Source organism: Carassius carassius, chromosome 19, assembly GCF_963082965.1.
Source record: "Carassius carassius chromosome 19, fCarCar2.1, whole genome shotgun sequence".
Classification (NCBI taxonomy): Eukaryota; Metazoa; Chordata; class Actinopteri; order Cypriniformes; family Cyprinidae; genus Carassius; species Carassius carassius.
This window is the reverse complement of record NC_081773.1, coordinates 11,834,885-11,849,512: the sequence shown is the minus strand read 5'-3', so window position 1 is coordinate 11,849,512 and position 14,628 is coordinate 11,834,885. Positions and strand designations below refer to the sequence as shown.

Genomic DNA, 14,628 nt, shown 5'->3' with positions numbered 1-14,628 from the left:
CAGCAACGCAGCTCGGGAACCCGTTCTCGCTCTTCAAGCCGTCGCCCTGCGCCGCGGGAGCCGCGGCAGAGGATTGCGGTGAAGCCAGAAGCCCCGAAAGCATCCTAGCACTGCTGGGAAAGCGCCGGTGTTCGAGTTCCGCTGCGGCCGAGCTCTCACCCAAGCGCGCCGCTGTTGCAGTTCCAAGAGTTGTGACTGCCTCAGTGTCTTCTGCAATGCGCAAGCCTGCACGAGTGCCCGCTTGCCTGCACACAAAAGCCGTTATCACGGCTACCCAGATGTTTCACAAAAAGAGTGTTTTTTCTGGTGTTCTGGCCACGGCCGATGGTGCTATAAATGTTGTGACGATGCCCACTCCTCAGTGCCCATCTCCACATGTAAGCACAGCCCTGCACACAGGGCCTGCGCCAATTATGTCGACTCAAGTCGGTCACGCACACTGCATAGTAAACGTGCCCACCCCTCAGTGCCCACAATTACTATGTCACACGCGTCATGTGGTTTCTGTAAAAACGAAACCCATGCACGCTCGTCCGGCCACGGCCGATGGTGCTATAAATGCAGTGACGATGCCCACTACCCAGTGCCCATCTCCACATGTAAGCACAGCCCTGCACACAGGGCTAGCGCACATAAGATCGACAAAGATCGGTCGAGCGATCCGCATAGTAAACGTGCCCACTTCCCAGTGCCCACATACACTGTGTCACATATGGCGCGGGGCTTCTGTAAAAACGAGGCCCGTGCACGTACATTCTGCACAGGCAGACAGCGAGTTGAAAGTGGTAAAAGTGCACACATGCAGCCCACGGTTACTCGCAGATATATCGAGTCCCACGGGACCCGCTCAGCCTCCCCCCAGTCGGTTAAGCGCCGGAACGGGGTCGAGGAAGAGCGATCTGCCCGCTGTGATCAGCGCGCTCCCCGCCTCAGATGCGCAGCACACTCGAGCGCCGCCGTTGCCTAGTCAACAGAGCGCGTTTTGCATCCAGCCCTTAGCCATTCATGCAGATGCATGGTCAGCGCTTCCAGGGGTTTCGGATTGGGTGCTAGGCATTATAAAGAGAGGCTACTCGCTACAGTTTTCTCGAAGCCCACCGCGCTTTTCAGCGTGCGTCGAAACTACGGTCAAAACAGAAGTAGCACACATACTTCGGGCCGAAATATCAAAACTGTTGAGCAAAGGGGCTGTAGAGCCTGTGTCTCAAGCTCAAAGCGAGGGGGGGCTGTACAGCAGATACTTTCTGGTGCCCAAGAGAGACGGGGGTCTCAGGCCCATACTGGATCTAAGACAGCTGAACAAGGCATTGATGAAACACAGTTTCAAAATGCTCACGACCAGGAAGCTCCTCGCGCAGATTCGCAGAGGGGACTGGTTCATGTCAATAGATCTGAAGGACGCGTATTGTCAAATACAGATAGCGTCAAACCACAGGCGATATTTGAGATTCGCCTTCGAGAGCCAGGCATACCAGTTTACAGTCCTGCCATTCGGCTTGTCCGTAGCTCCTCGTACGTTTACGAGGTGCATGGATGCAGCGCTCGCTCCTCTCAGACTCAGAGGCATACGAGTGCTGAATTATTTGGACGACTGGCTGGTTCTGGCCCGATCACGAGCAGAGCTCGTGGACCACAGGGCCGTTTTACTCGATCACCTCGAGAAGCTCGGCCTCAGTGTCAATTGGGCGAAGAGTTCGCTGAACCCCAGTCAGACGATCCTGTTTCTGGGTATAGTTCTGAACTCGTGTTCCATGACGGCGCGGCTGTCACCACAGCGGCATTCAGCGCGCAGCGAGTTCTTTCCGCTGCGGCACGACCGTGTCGCTCAAACACTGTCAAAAGATGCTGGGTCTCATGGCCTCAGCATCTCCGGTTCTGCGGCTGGGCCTGCTCCGCATGCGCCCCCTGCAGTTCTGGCTGAAGGCTCGGGTGCCGTGCAGAGCGTGGGCGTCTGGCCGGCTGCATTTCAAGGTCGATCAGAGCTGTGTTGCGGCTCTAGCACCTTGGACAGCGAACGGCTGGTACCGATCAGGTGTAAGCCTGGGGACTTCCCCGAGTGTGAAAATGGTGTCGACGGACGCATCAACTTCGGGTTGGGGAGCGCTGCTCGAAGGCAGACCGTCCTTTGGCCTATGGTCAGAACGGGAAAAGCTCCATCATATCAACTGCCTGGAAATGCTGGCAGTGGAGAACGCGCTGACACGCTTTTGTCCCCATATCAAGGATCACCACGTCGTAGTCCGTTCGGACAACATGTCCGTGGTGTCCTACATAAATCGCCAGGGCGGTCTCGGGTCCCGAAACCTGTGCAGGCTGACGGAACGCCTCCTGGTTTGGGCTCATCGCAACGTGCGCTCGCTGAGAGCAGTGCATGTGCCTGGACTGCAGAATCTGGGTCCAGACAGCCTGTCCAGAGGCAATGTTCCTACGGGCGAATGGTCTCTACACCCGCAAACAGTCCGGCTGTTGTGGGAGAGATTTGGCATGGCGGAGGTGGACCTCTTTGCGTCCCACGAAAACGCTCACTGCCCCGCGTTCTTTTCCAAGAACGAAAGCGCGCTGTCACGGAGATGGCCGTGCTGCCCGCTTTATGCGTTCCCTCCCGTCTCCCTCCTTCCGCAGGTGATAGAACGGGTGAGAGAAACGAGATGTTCAATACTGCTTGTAGCACCTCTTTGGAAGAACCAACCATGGTTCCCAGATTTGATGCAGTTAGCAGATGTCGCCCCGTGGCCGGTACCGTTGAGGAGGGACCTCCTCTCGCAGGCCAGGGGCTGGATTTGGCACCCTCAACTGGAGTTGTGGTCCCTCCATGTGTGGGCACTCAACGATTACCCGCTGATCTCGCAGTGGGAGTGCTAAATACCATCACTCAGGCTAGAGCTCCGTCGACACGACGTCTGTATGCCTCGAAGTGGTCGGTGTTCTCCAGCTGGTGCACAGCTCGAGGTTATTCACCCCTTAGTTGTGAGGTGATGGAGGTCCTCTCCTTTCTACAGGAGCTGTTGGATAAGGGCAGAGCCCCATCCACGCTCAAAGTTTATGTGGCGGCCATCGCGGCGTTTTCTGAAACGGCGTCCGGTCAGTCAATAGGAAGGAACGATTTAGTCATCCGGTTCCTCAGAGGAGCTAGGAGGCTGAATCCTCCCAGACCTCCGTCAGTCCCTATGTGGGACCTCGCGGCGGTTTTGGAGGCCTTGAAGGGTCCCCCTTTTGAGCCTATCCAATCGGTTAGCCTTCAGCATCTGTCGTTCAAGACAGTATTCTTGTTGGCTCTCGCTTCTGTGAAGCGTGTGGGTGATTTGCACGCGCTCTTGGTGAGCCAGTCGTGCTTGGAGTTTGGGCCCAATGACTCAAGAGTCATACTCAAACCTAGGCACGGTTATGTGCCGAAATCCCTCAACACACCGTTTCGGGCTCAGGTTATTGCCCTGTCTGCTCTGCCGGTGTCAGGGGAGGATGGAGACTCGAGTCTTCTTTGCCCTGTCAGGGTTTTAAGAGCTTATGTGTCTCGCTCTGCTGCCTTTTCGGCAGACGGAGCAGCTGTTTGTCTCGTTCGGTGGACATTCCAAGGGAATGGCTGTTTCGAGACAGACTCTATCCAGATGGATAGTTGACGCCATAGCGTTAGCTTACGCTTCCAGGGGCCTTCAGTGCCCGTTGGGCGTCAGAGCACACTCCACAAGAGGCGTCGCCTCGTCGTGGGCGTGGTCTACTGGGATCTCCTTGCAGGATATATGTATGGCGGCAGGTTGGGCCTCGCCGTCTACATTTATGAGGTTCTATAACCTGGAGGTTCCCGCCTTGCAAGCAAGGCTGCTGTCGGTATAGTCGAATCAGGGCCATGAGGGGAATTCTGAGTTCACGAGCGCTATGCGCTGCCGACTGTTATATGGGCAGTATTGCGAAAGACCCGCATTGCCACATTGGTCAGGCCTTTTCTCGGCTGTGTGATGTCATATTGCCGCATCTACGGATGCTGCTAGATATGGGACGGAGGGCATTCCCCCTTTCTGTCCTGGACTCTCTGCGAGTCCCTCAGGTGACTGTGCACTGTAAATCCTGGGCGTTGCTTCAGGTTTATTGGTGTGTGATCCCTGCGCGCACGGCATTTTACATTGGGTTCCCGTAGCGTCTTAGCTAAGACGCAGTACGAGAGAGCTCTCGTAAGAGAACGTACTCGGTTACTAAACGTAACCTCGGTTCTCTCTAGAAGAGCGAACGAGTACTGCGTTCTCTGCCGTGCGTACGATTCACTCTGGTTCGCTTCGGCGATGAAATAAATCAGGTGAGTCAGCCTTTTCGAGCTCCTTTTATAGGTTGGGCCACACCCGTTTCTGCGGGAAGTGGCAAGAAGGGCGCGAAGCGCACACTCAGCCTGCGCTCGATAGGCTGTGCAGTTGCCGCAGAACAAGCCAATGAGCGAACGAGCCGTCTCGTCTATGGCTGTGTACTGCTGCAAATGCGCTTTATAAAAATACAAAATTAAGGATAATTTTTTGCTTCAATATTTCGTGAAAAGAGACCTTTCCCGTAGCGCCTTAGCTAAGACGCAGTACTCGTTCTCTCTTCTAGAGAGAACCGAGGTTTCGTTTAGTAACTGAGAACGTTTTCTCAATGGATCTCACCTGTTAGTGTGCGTTTGCGGACACTTCGGCTCCCACAGCCAGAGCATTCAGAGAATTTCGACCAGGAGCTGAAGGTGCAGTCATCCCTGCATGGCACCCAGCAGCTCCTGAAGCGTGACGGAATTGGACCAGCCCACCGGAGACAATCTGACACGGCTGCCATCTCATCATACTCATCCACACAGCTCACTCCTGAGAAGACAAACACTTCTTTAATACAACAGCTAATCTGCAGTTATTGATGCTTACTTAAAAAATAAAAAAAAAACATTGCTTACACTGTAAGTCATTCTACACTTCAGTCAACACCAATCCAATCAGCCTCATTTATGGACAAAAAATAGGTAACATAACCATTCCTCAGAAATTAACATGGAAATTCATGGAACTATATTCGCAGCTGAACTGTGCACAATATGGAAACTAAAAGCCATTAACTTTACCCCTTAACTCTTTCTTCTACCGCTCTGATTTCAGATCCTCTCGCATGGAAAGGTCCTCCTCTGCATCACCGCCACTGAGGGATGATAAATGATATGCTTGGCAAACGTGGAGCCGCCTGTTACCTTTTCAGCATAGTGCATCCATTCCACCCTCAAGGCGATGTATTCCTTGCAGACAGCAGAGATTGTGCCGAGGACTTTTCGCTCACTGACTTAAATTTGCCACTCTGCCTTACATGATGACATGTTTTGACACAGTCCTCCACAGCATGGCTTGCTTCTTCTAAGCTGAGGCTTTTCATGGGAGCACAGTTAATACATAGCTGTAACGAAGGCACTTGAAGGAAACTTTTCAGACTAAATGACAAGTCTTACTATTGGTTGAGCTCTCATTGTTTCCACAGAATATCTCTGAGGAATGACTAAAAACACCTAATTCTTCCACTGACCAAGACATTAAGCAATATTCAATATAGAATAAAAAACAAGTGGATTTAATATATGCTGTATATGTAAAAAATAATAATAATAAAAAAGGCATAATTGTAATTACATTATTTGAATTATGTATAGAGTAGTATATATGTAGAGTATTTACATTGCCAAGCAACTGCTTTAACATATAACTTCATTGAAAGAGGCCACATGTTTTTATACACTATGGTTCAGAAGTTTGGGGTTGGAAAAAATCTTATGTTCAACAAGGCTTCATTTATTAGATCAAAAATATGGTAAAAAAAAATAACATTGTGAAATATTTTTACACTTTAAGATAACTTTACTATTTGAATACAGTAAATTTTAAAGGGGTCATATGACGTTTCTGAAAAGAACATAATTTTGTGTATTTGGTTTAATGATATGTGTTTATGTGGTTCAAGGTTAAAAAAAAAAAAAAAAAAAACATTTTCCACATAATGTACTGTACATTCATGTTGCTCCTCTATGTTCCGCCTTTCTGAAACACGTCACTTTTTACAAAGCCCACTGCTCTGAGAAGCGAGGTGTGCGCTGATTGGCCAGCTACCCAGTGCGTAGTGATTGGCTGAATGCCTCAAGCGTGTTACACCCCTCACCATGTTGTGATGACATGTGTCCTGGCACAACAGACAAATCAAATAAAACCCATTATAAACAAGAGTTTTTTTGCATCCAGTGGGGTCATAATTACTGATTATAATGACTTATACTGTCTTTTTATGCATTGTGTTGCATATCAAGCTGCATAAACAAAAGCATGTCTGCATTTGTGATAGACATAGGCATGTGGGGGCGTGTTTAAATGAGGCGTTTTGGGGGCGTGGTTGACTCTTAAGTTTTATAAATAAAATCTCTTTGGAATTGAAACTTTAGTCTTTGCAACTTTAAAGATCATCTTTATGAACCAAGAGCTTGTAAAACTCCAAAGAGAAAGGAAAAATTGAAATGGAAAAATCATATGACCCCTTTAAAATGTACTTTATTTCTGTGAAGGCAGATTAATTCTCAGCATCATTACCCCAGTCTTCTTTGTCACATGATCCTTTAGAAGTCATTCTAATATGCTGATTTGCTGGTTATTAATATTAAAAGCAGCTGTGATGATTAATGTTTTAATGTGAAAACGGTTTTCAGGATTCTTTGATGAACAGTCAGTTTAGAAGAACAGCATTCATTTGAAATAAATTTGCTATTCTAACATCAAAAAATGTTTAACTGTCATTTTTTATTAATTTAATGCATCCCTGCTAAAATAAATAAATACTGACCCCAAACTTTTGATCGGTAGTGTAATAAAGAGATCCTTAGATGCTATATTTTTTATTTATTAAATAATTTAATTAAATAAAATATATACATTAATTAAGAAAATAGTTTAGTTGTTAGTTGAGAGTGAATTAATTATGATTGAGTAAAGTCATTTCAAAATAATGCATTAACAAGCCATGAATTAATGTTATTAGTGAATTAATGTTATAATTGAATTAGTGTGTGCTCTCGGGCTCATTATAAAAGTTTCTCTCTTCTAATTAAAACTTCATATTTCCAAGTTAGAAGACCTGTATGTCAGTCAATAGCAGGATGAGCTTTTGGCAGAAAAACTTCCTGCCGAGTGTAGTAGCATTATAGTGATTTTGTAAACCAATACATTTTTGGATGTAGTAATTATTTAATTATTAAAACAATATATTCAGTTTAGTTCCCCCTTTAAAAATAATGTATTAGGAGTTATACTAAATGAATTTAGAAAAAGTACCATTGTGTTACCATGTTTTTTTGGTTCCATGACAATATATATATATATTTTTTTTACATGTGTCATAGTGTTCTATGAAGCACCATATTTTACTGTCTGATACCATGACTGAACAACAGTACTTCCACACTACTTTTTGGCAGTTAAAAAAAAGAAGATATAATACAGACTTTTTCATTTCTTTTACAAAAGAGTAACTAAAAAAATATAATACATTTGCATTTAATTGCACACAAAGTAGAAATTCTCATAGTTCTTTCAGCTACAGTGAGCCTCCATGCCCAGTTTTTTGTCTAGTTTTTAGTACAGTAGGTGTTCACCCTCAACTGCATATGCCACATTGATAATTAATAATGTATTGATTCAGGTCTGTAGGAAATAAAATTCCAACCCATGCAGATTTGTGCCAGGCAGTCTCTGAACACAGAAGAGAGGGATCAATATAGAGATTAGAATGTAGAACAAAGACGCTGTGCATGTTGAAGTGCCACTTAAAGAGACTAAATTAAATTTGACCCAAATCCGCAGGAACACTACCTTCCCCAGGGCAATGTGATGCTGTTATCTCAGAAAGTGACCCTCTGATGTCTTTAAAGAGGCATACATGTACACATATGCCTTTAACACATCTTATTGATTCCTATTTGAATTTCAAATTTTGTTCTCTGACCAAAGTGTTTGCCCTCTCCACTTCAGAGTAACGTGGGTGGAGACAGTATATAGACATAGAATGGTGATTTAATAAAACATCATAGTTTGCTTTTGTTTCTACAGTCATAAACATGACATATTCAGATAATGATTGCAAAGGCATTTCATCTGTATTTTTGCACTCGCCCACAGTTTGTTAGCTCTACAATATATGCATGATTACTGCAAAATCAATCTTACTGTATGGCTGATTATTAAATATTTAAACAGACCATAAACAAATACTTTGCCATTTCAAGGTTTGGGCTCAGATTTTTTAATTCTATAATAATAATAATAACAATAATAATAATAATAATAATAATAACAATAATAATAATAATAATAATAATAATAATAATAATAATTATTATTATTATTATTATTATTATTATTATTATTATTATTATTATTATTTTAATTAATACTTTTATTAATTTAATGAATGGAATTTTAATGAATTGCTCAAAATTGATAATTAAGACATTTATGATACAAAAGACTTATATTTCAAATAAATGCTGTTCTCTACAATAATATTAAGTAGCACAACTGTTTTCAGCATTGGTAATAAATAGAAATGTTTATTGAGAACCAAATCAGCATATTAAAATGATTTCTGAATAATCACGTGACACTGGAGACTTAAAGTTCAGCTTTGCCATCACATCGCATGGAAATAGGAAACAGATATCGTCTGACATTAAAATTGTCACAATATAACTGTTTTACTGTATTTTTGATCAAGTAAATGTATTATTGGTGAGCATTAAAGAGACTTCTTTTAAAAACATAAAAAATGTTAATCTTACCAATCCCATAACATTAAATACTCATTTTGAGTTTAAATTATCATATTATAATAAAGTGATTAGCGGTCATTATACTAAAATATTAAAATAATGAATGATGCGACTCGTCAGCAAGAGAACTGTGTTATGTACCTACCTAAAATGACCATGATTGAATATTGCTTCAGAGCATTTTGCCCTTCAGATTCAAATCGTGTTAAATGTGAGTTTTGAGAAGAGATCTTTATCTTTTTTACTCTTTAGAATTTCCAGGATAGACATCAGTTTCTTCCTCTAACTCTGTCTGCTAGCTTCCTTTTCTTCCTCACACTCGTTCCCGGTTCCCACAGTGCCTCAGAGACAGAAAGGTTGACAGTTAGAGACATTCTGATTGGAGCACCCAGGCTGTCCATTTTTAGCACAATTATTTCTCCTCTCTCTTCTCCGTTCCAATACCACTCTCTTTCAATTTATCTCATCTCCCTATTGTTAACATTTTATTCTTATCTCGGCTCATGACAGGGATCAACTTAATAATGCAGCCACTTACAAAGGTGACAATGTTTGCTGACTACTCAAAAGGACACGGCTGAGAACTTTTACTGGCCTTTAAAAAGACTGTCAGACTTGCCAGCTAAGCTCCTCAGTACTCATTAACGGCACAGGCTGAGTGCACAAACCCCCCCTGAAGACGACTCTTTTCATTAGAGTAACCCTTTCATGTGCTCCTAAAACGAAGGTCTTGATATGTGGGAATCTAAGCCCAATTAAATGACTACTGAAGCTCTTCACAACATCAACAGGCACTGTGAAAGACACTCCCACAACCAACCCATAATAATGTGAACTGAGACATTATAATCCATAAAGTGAGACAAAGTTTAGTATGTGTGATATAATCAATATATGTGCCTTCTTAAATACACCCGACATGATTTAATGGGCACCAGTTGCTCAATTCAAAATGTCCAAAATAAGAAAAAATAAATAAATAGTACAAGCCAAGTGTGAAACAACAAGTATTGAACACCAGCAGCAAAAAATCACTCTGAAAGTACTTACTGTACTCTGAAAGTGATGAATATTTATATTAGCTAATCCATAGCAAATCCAAAAATACTCCAGTCATTGACATGCTATAATGCAAAAATACAACCCATCTGATAATACAGACTTTTGCATGTGCAGGTTTTGTGGACTATGACAGGGGTGTTTGTTTTACTGTTGGTTGCTAGTAGGGGGGTTCATTGTGCAAGAACACCAACTCTACAGTTACTTGATGACCTAAAAGTGTTAAGCGTTGTCAGTGTGAGCGTTGCTGCCTACACTGAAATTCAGTCATACATTTTCAATGAGAGCTGGTGATTTGAGGCGATATGAATGACAGTGACTGCTGGCAGTGGGACAAAGGTGAGGAGAGTTTAACTTTATACAAACAAGCAGTGTGTGATTTCACTAGTGATCATAGCAGGTATATGCAAAGTGTAGATCAGGAAAAGCAACTAAAAATATTATGAATCACTTTATCCTTTTAGATTCACAGAATATTGACCTTATGAAACCATTAGGTTGATTTGATTATATTTAATTAATAAATAAAATATTTGCTGAATATCTTCAATGCCAGTGGCAACATATTTGATTAATTTGAAATTATAACTGATAATATTCTGTGTGATATCTGATGCTGTTATTCAACTTTCTTCATTTTGCTTCATACACTACCATTCAAAGATTTGGGGTCAATACAATTTTTAACAAAATGTATACTTTTATTCAGAAATGATCTATTGTTTTCATCAAATTTATAAAAAGTAGGAGTAAATATGATATATTGTAAATATGAAATATTTAAACAAGCATGATTTCTGAAGGGTCATATGAGAGTGAAGACCATCACAGGAATACATTATAATTTAGAAATAATATATTAAAATAAATAAAAAAATATGAAACAGCTCTTTTAAATTGCAATAATATTTCACAATCTTTTGTTATTTATTTTACTTTTTTTCTGAATTTTTGATCAAATAAATCAGCCTGGATTAGCATAAATGTACTGACCCCACATTTTTGAATGGTAGTGTATAATAGCATATTGTAAAATAAAAAAATATAACCATTGTGTATTTATTTGCCTTTTACATTTAAGTATATATATTTTTACAAATTGTGGTCCAAAAAACTATTCAAATACATATCTAATATGAGTAATATAAAGGATTAATAAAATGTAGTTTGTTTGTTTCTAAAGCTGTGCATATATTATAGATGCTGTCAATACTGTAAAGTATAGCATATGTGCACAAAATGCAAAAACGTGCATCTAAACATTAAACGTGAATAGTAATGAGATCAGATCAGACTTCCAATAAGAGGGCGACAGCGGCGGTCACATGATCACTAACAGACACAGTCACTCATATCACTGCACATTTTCAACTCTCGCTGAAAATGAATGACTTCTGGTCACTCAGTCAGACTGTAAATCTGTCAGTGAAAGCACAATACGTGTGAGGTTCTCGTTAGTTCTGCAGAGATGTCTGTCTTTATGGTTCATTTAGTGTAATTTACTGCATTGCCTTCTAGCCCTGTTATTTATTTTGGAGGATGCTGATAGAGCAAATGTTCTCGAACACAGCAGGACTCTGCTGCTAGCTCATTTGCATCTGTGTGGCGCTGAGCGTCTGCATGCCTGTCTCAAGCCAACACTCCACCTGAGTACGCCAAGCATAATCAAATTACACCAGCCGGGGATGCTTGCCTAAAATACAACAATAAATCATCCGGGTACATAAACAACCTGCGTAATTTTTAATCACTAGACTAAAACAAGAGCTTATTGCAGTTGTGGTGGCGGTATTCACTGTTAGGTCTCGCAGAATAAAAAGCAGGAACGAATTGGTGAACATTCGTAAATTAGCCAAGATTTATTGTTTACTTTAATTTATTCCCTCATGTGGTGAGATCCAAGGGGAGGTCAACAGTATGTCAAGTGCTGGTTTAAATAAACTATGAAATTCAATCTGCACACAAGCAAGAGCTCGCTGCAGTCCATCTTCATGTAATTCGTATCCTAACCTTGCTGTTGGGGCACTCGTACTATTGCAGCTACTTACTGCTGGCTATTTGAATCTTCCATTGCAGGATTACATTTACAAAGACTTATTATTTCTAATGAATGGCCTCATTAATTTTAATGAATGCACTCAATATCTGGAATAATACTGACCTTTGACTCGGCACAAAATGTCAGCTTTCTTCCATTGTACCAATATGATTTTCTGATAAACCGGGGAAGGTCAGTAAAATGTCATACTACATTGTGTCTAAATGTAATAACTTCTGGATACAATCATTTAGTTTAATTTGATCTCAATAAATTCAAGGTTTCTGTGAAAAATATGAATGTTTGAATATTATTGAAGATTTTGGAAAAATCCATTTATTTTGAATTATCATTCTCTTTTACATTAACGCTTTATAATAACTACAATACATAATCAAATATAATATTTAAAGTATATTCAAATAGTAATACATTTTAATATAAATAAAAAATGGATTGTACTGTATATTACTTATTTGAATGGAACTAGAACTAATGACCTGTGAAGAGTTGTAATAAATTTATTTTAATCAACAACCCAGGAATTAAAGTACTGATATCTATTATATATTGATATTTATACAAGTATTTTTTGAATAGGTGGTAACACTTTATAGGCAACGATTCTCAATATTAAGTAGTTGCTTGTTAGCATTCCTATAATTAGAATATTGGCTGTTTATTAGTAATTATAAAGCACATATTCTGGATGAGCATATTCTATGTCTCTAATCCTACCCAATATCTAAGGATAACAACTACCTTACAAACTATTAATAAGCAGTAAATTAGGATTTTATTGATGCATAAGTTAAGAAACTAGCAAACACACTTGTGCTGCGTCTTATGCACATTGCGCCGGGTGTATGATAGGGCCCTTGGTGTTAAACACACTGAAATAAACACACTTTGAAATAAGAAAGACTTGAACAGTATTTTCTTGTACAACATTTAAATAATCTTTGTTTTGTTTACAACTTCAAAAAAATATTAAAAATGTATTTGTTTATTTTAAGCCTGTCACCTGTGCCCTAAAGGCAGTGTTTCTCTTTCACTGTCGGTGGTGTTTGACAGCTTTCACTTCCATTCTGTCATAATCACACTGGGACTGCAGCATGCTGCATTCACACTTCACACACTGTACAGTGCCAATGAAAAAGGCAGAGCTCAAAGCCATGAACACAGCCATATACGTACACAGTGATGCATATAGCTCAGAGGGAGAGCCACAAAGGTGGCTATTTAGTGTACCATGAGAAACCACTCTTTTACATAAAGCACAGTTCTCTTACCTCTCATCTCTAATCCTTTACCACACGATTCACTGGCTCCCGTCATTCCCTGCTGCACAGAATCTGGGACCAGAGTACATGGATGCCATCTGTGTGTCTTCCATCTGAAAAAGAGATGAAGGTTTATAGTGATGGTTTGATGTTAGAAAAGAAACCCCAGCATTGCTGCCAGAAAATACATTTTTAATGCATTTTTATAGTCCTAGACAGGCACTTATAAATATACTTGGAATCATTTAGATATATATAAAAAACGAAAAATAATACAAAGATGTATGCATGTAAGCAGACCTTCCAGTATAAATGCACTGCATATCAATAGAACCCTGGTTACAATACTTAAACCGGTGTCTTTTATGACACATGGTGGAATGAAATGCCTTTCTATTCAGGGGCTATAACAGGAAAATGACTTTCACTCCATGTGACCCAGGTCTTGCAAAATAGAAAAAATAAATAAATGTTGAATAAAATCCTATAAACCAGTAGTAATGAAGTGCTGCATTAAATGAATGACTTTGTTTCAGCATACTAAACAGTTTCTTGTCAATAGTTTTAATTACAAGGGATTTTAATGACAGATGCCAATGCCGACCTCTAGAGATCAGAGCAGTCAATGGTTAATATGAATCTAATACATTCACTAGTTCACTGCAAATACATGTTTAAAAGTGCAAATATTCCATGCAGGTTATAAATTCATTTGAGGGTATTTTTTATATGAGATCATTAAACCTGCATGCATAAAAAAACCCATAAAATTATGAAGAAAATGCTGCTTAAAATGATTGTAATTTATACTACAGGGCTGTTGAATGCCAGAATCTGATTGAACAGTTTATGAACTTTCTAAGGTGTGCTATGGCTAAAGTAGTTCCAGGCAGGTTTTGACATGTCCAAATCACTTCGCAAAATGATATTTGTTATGTCAAAGTTCCTTACAACAGTACAAGAATCAAAACCCATAACAACACTTAACAGTCAAATAAATGTAAGATAAAAATGAAAAATTATTTCAATGTTTTTGCCACAAAATGATGTTGTATAATCTACTAGCAATGGTTCAAGCCTCTGTAACTACAGTAGATCTAAAATTAAATATTGGAATTAGCAACAGAGGCACTTTAAAAACCTGACGAATGTCTTGAAATCATCTGAACTATGTGAGGTGTGTTAACACAACTCTATGCGCTATTTTCTAATAATGCAACGACCCATCTTCAGTTATTCCATACTAACATGCAAAAGTTAGGAGTTGGTAAATTTTTTTAAGTGTTTTAATCAGCATTTTGTCATCACAGGAATAAATTACTAATTACTGTTTTACAGTATTTTAATTTAATAAACACAGCCTTGGTGACAATAAGTGGCTAAATCTTATTGTCACCAAGGCTGCATTTATTTAATTAAAATACAGTAAAACAGTAATTAGTAATTTA

At 40.3% G+C, this 14,628-nt stretch overlaps 1 protein-coding gene across 2 annotated transcripts in view; it reads right to left on the bottom strand.

The window, feature by feature from the left end:
• thsd7ba (thrombospondin, type I, domain containing 7Ba) overlaps positions 1–14,628 on the bottom strand; it is a 274,856-nt gene that overhangs the window by 48,709 nt on the left and 211,519 nt on the right. For both annotated transcript variants that reach the window (XM_059499834.1, XM_059499833.1), the window contains exons 13-14: positions 13,190–13,293; positions 4,629–4,820 (exon numbers count right to left, since the gene is read on the bottom strand). In XM_059499834.1, coding sequence (XP_059355817.1) covers positions 4,629–4,820; positions 13,190–13,293 — 296 coding nt within the window. The remainder of the gene's footprint in view (positions 1–4,628; positions 4,821–13,189; positions 13,294–14,628) is intronic.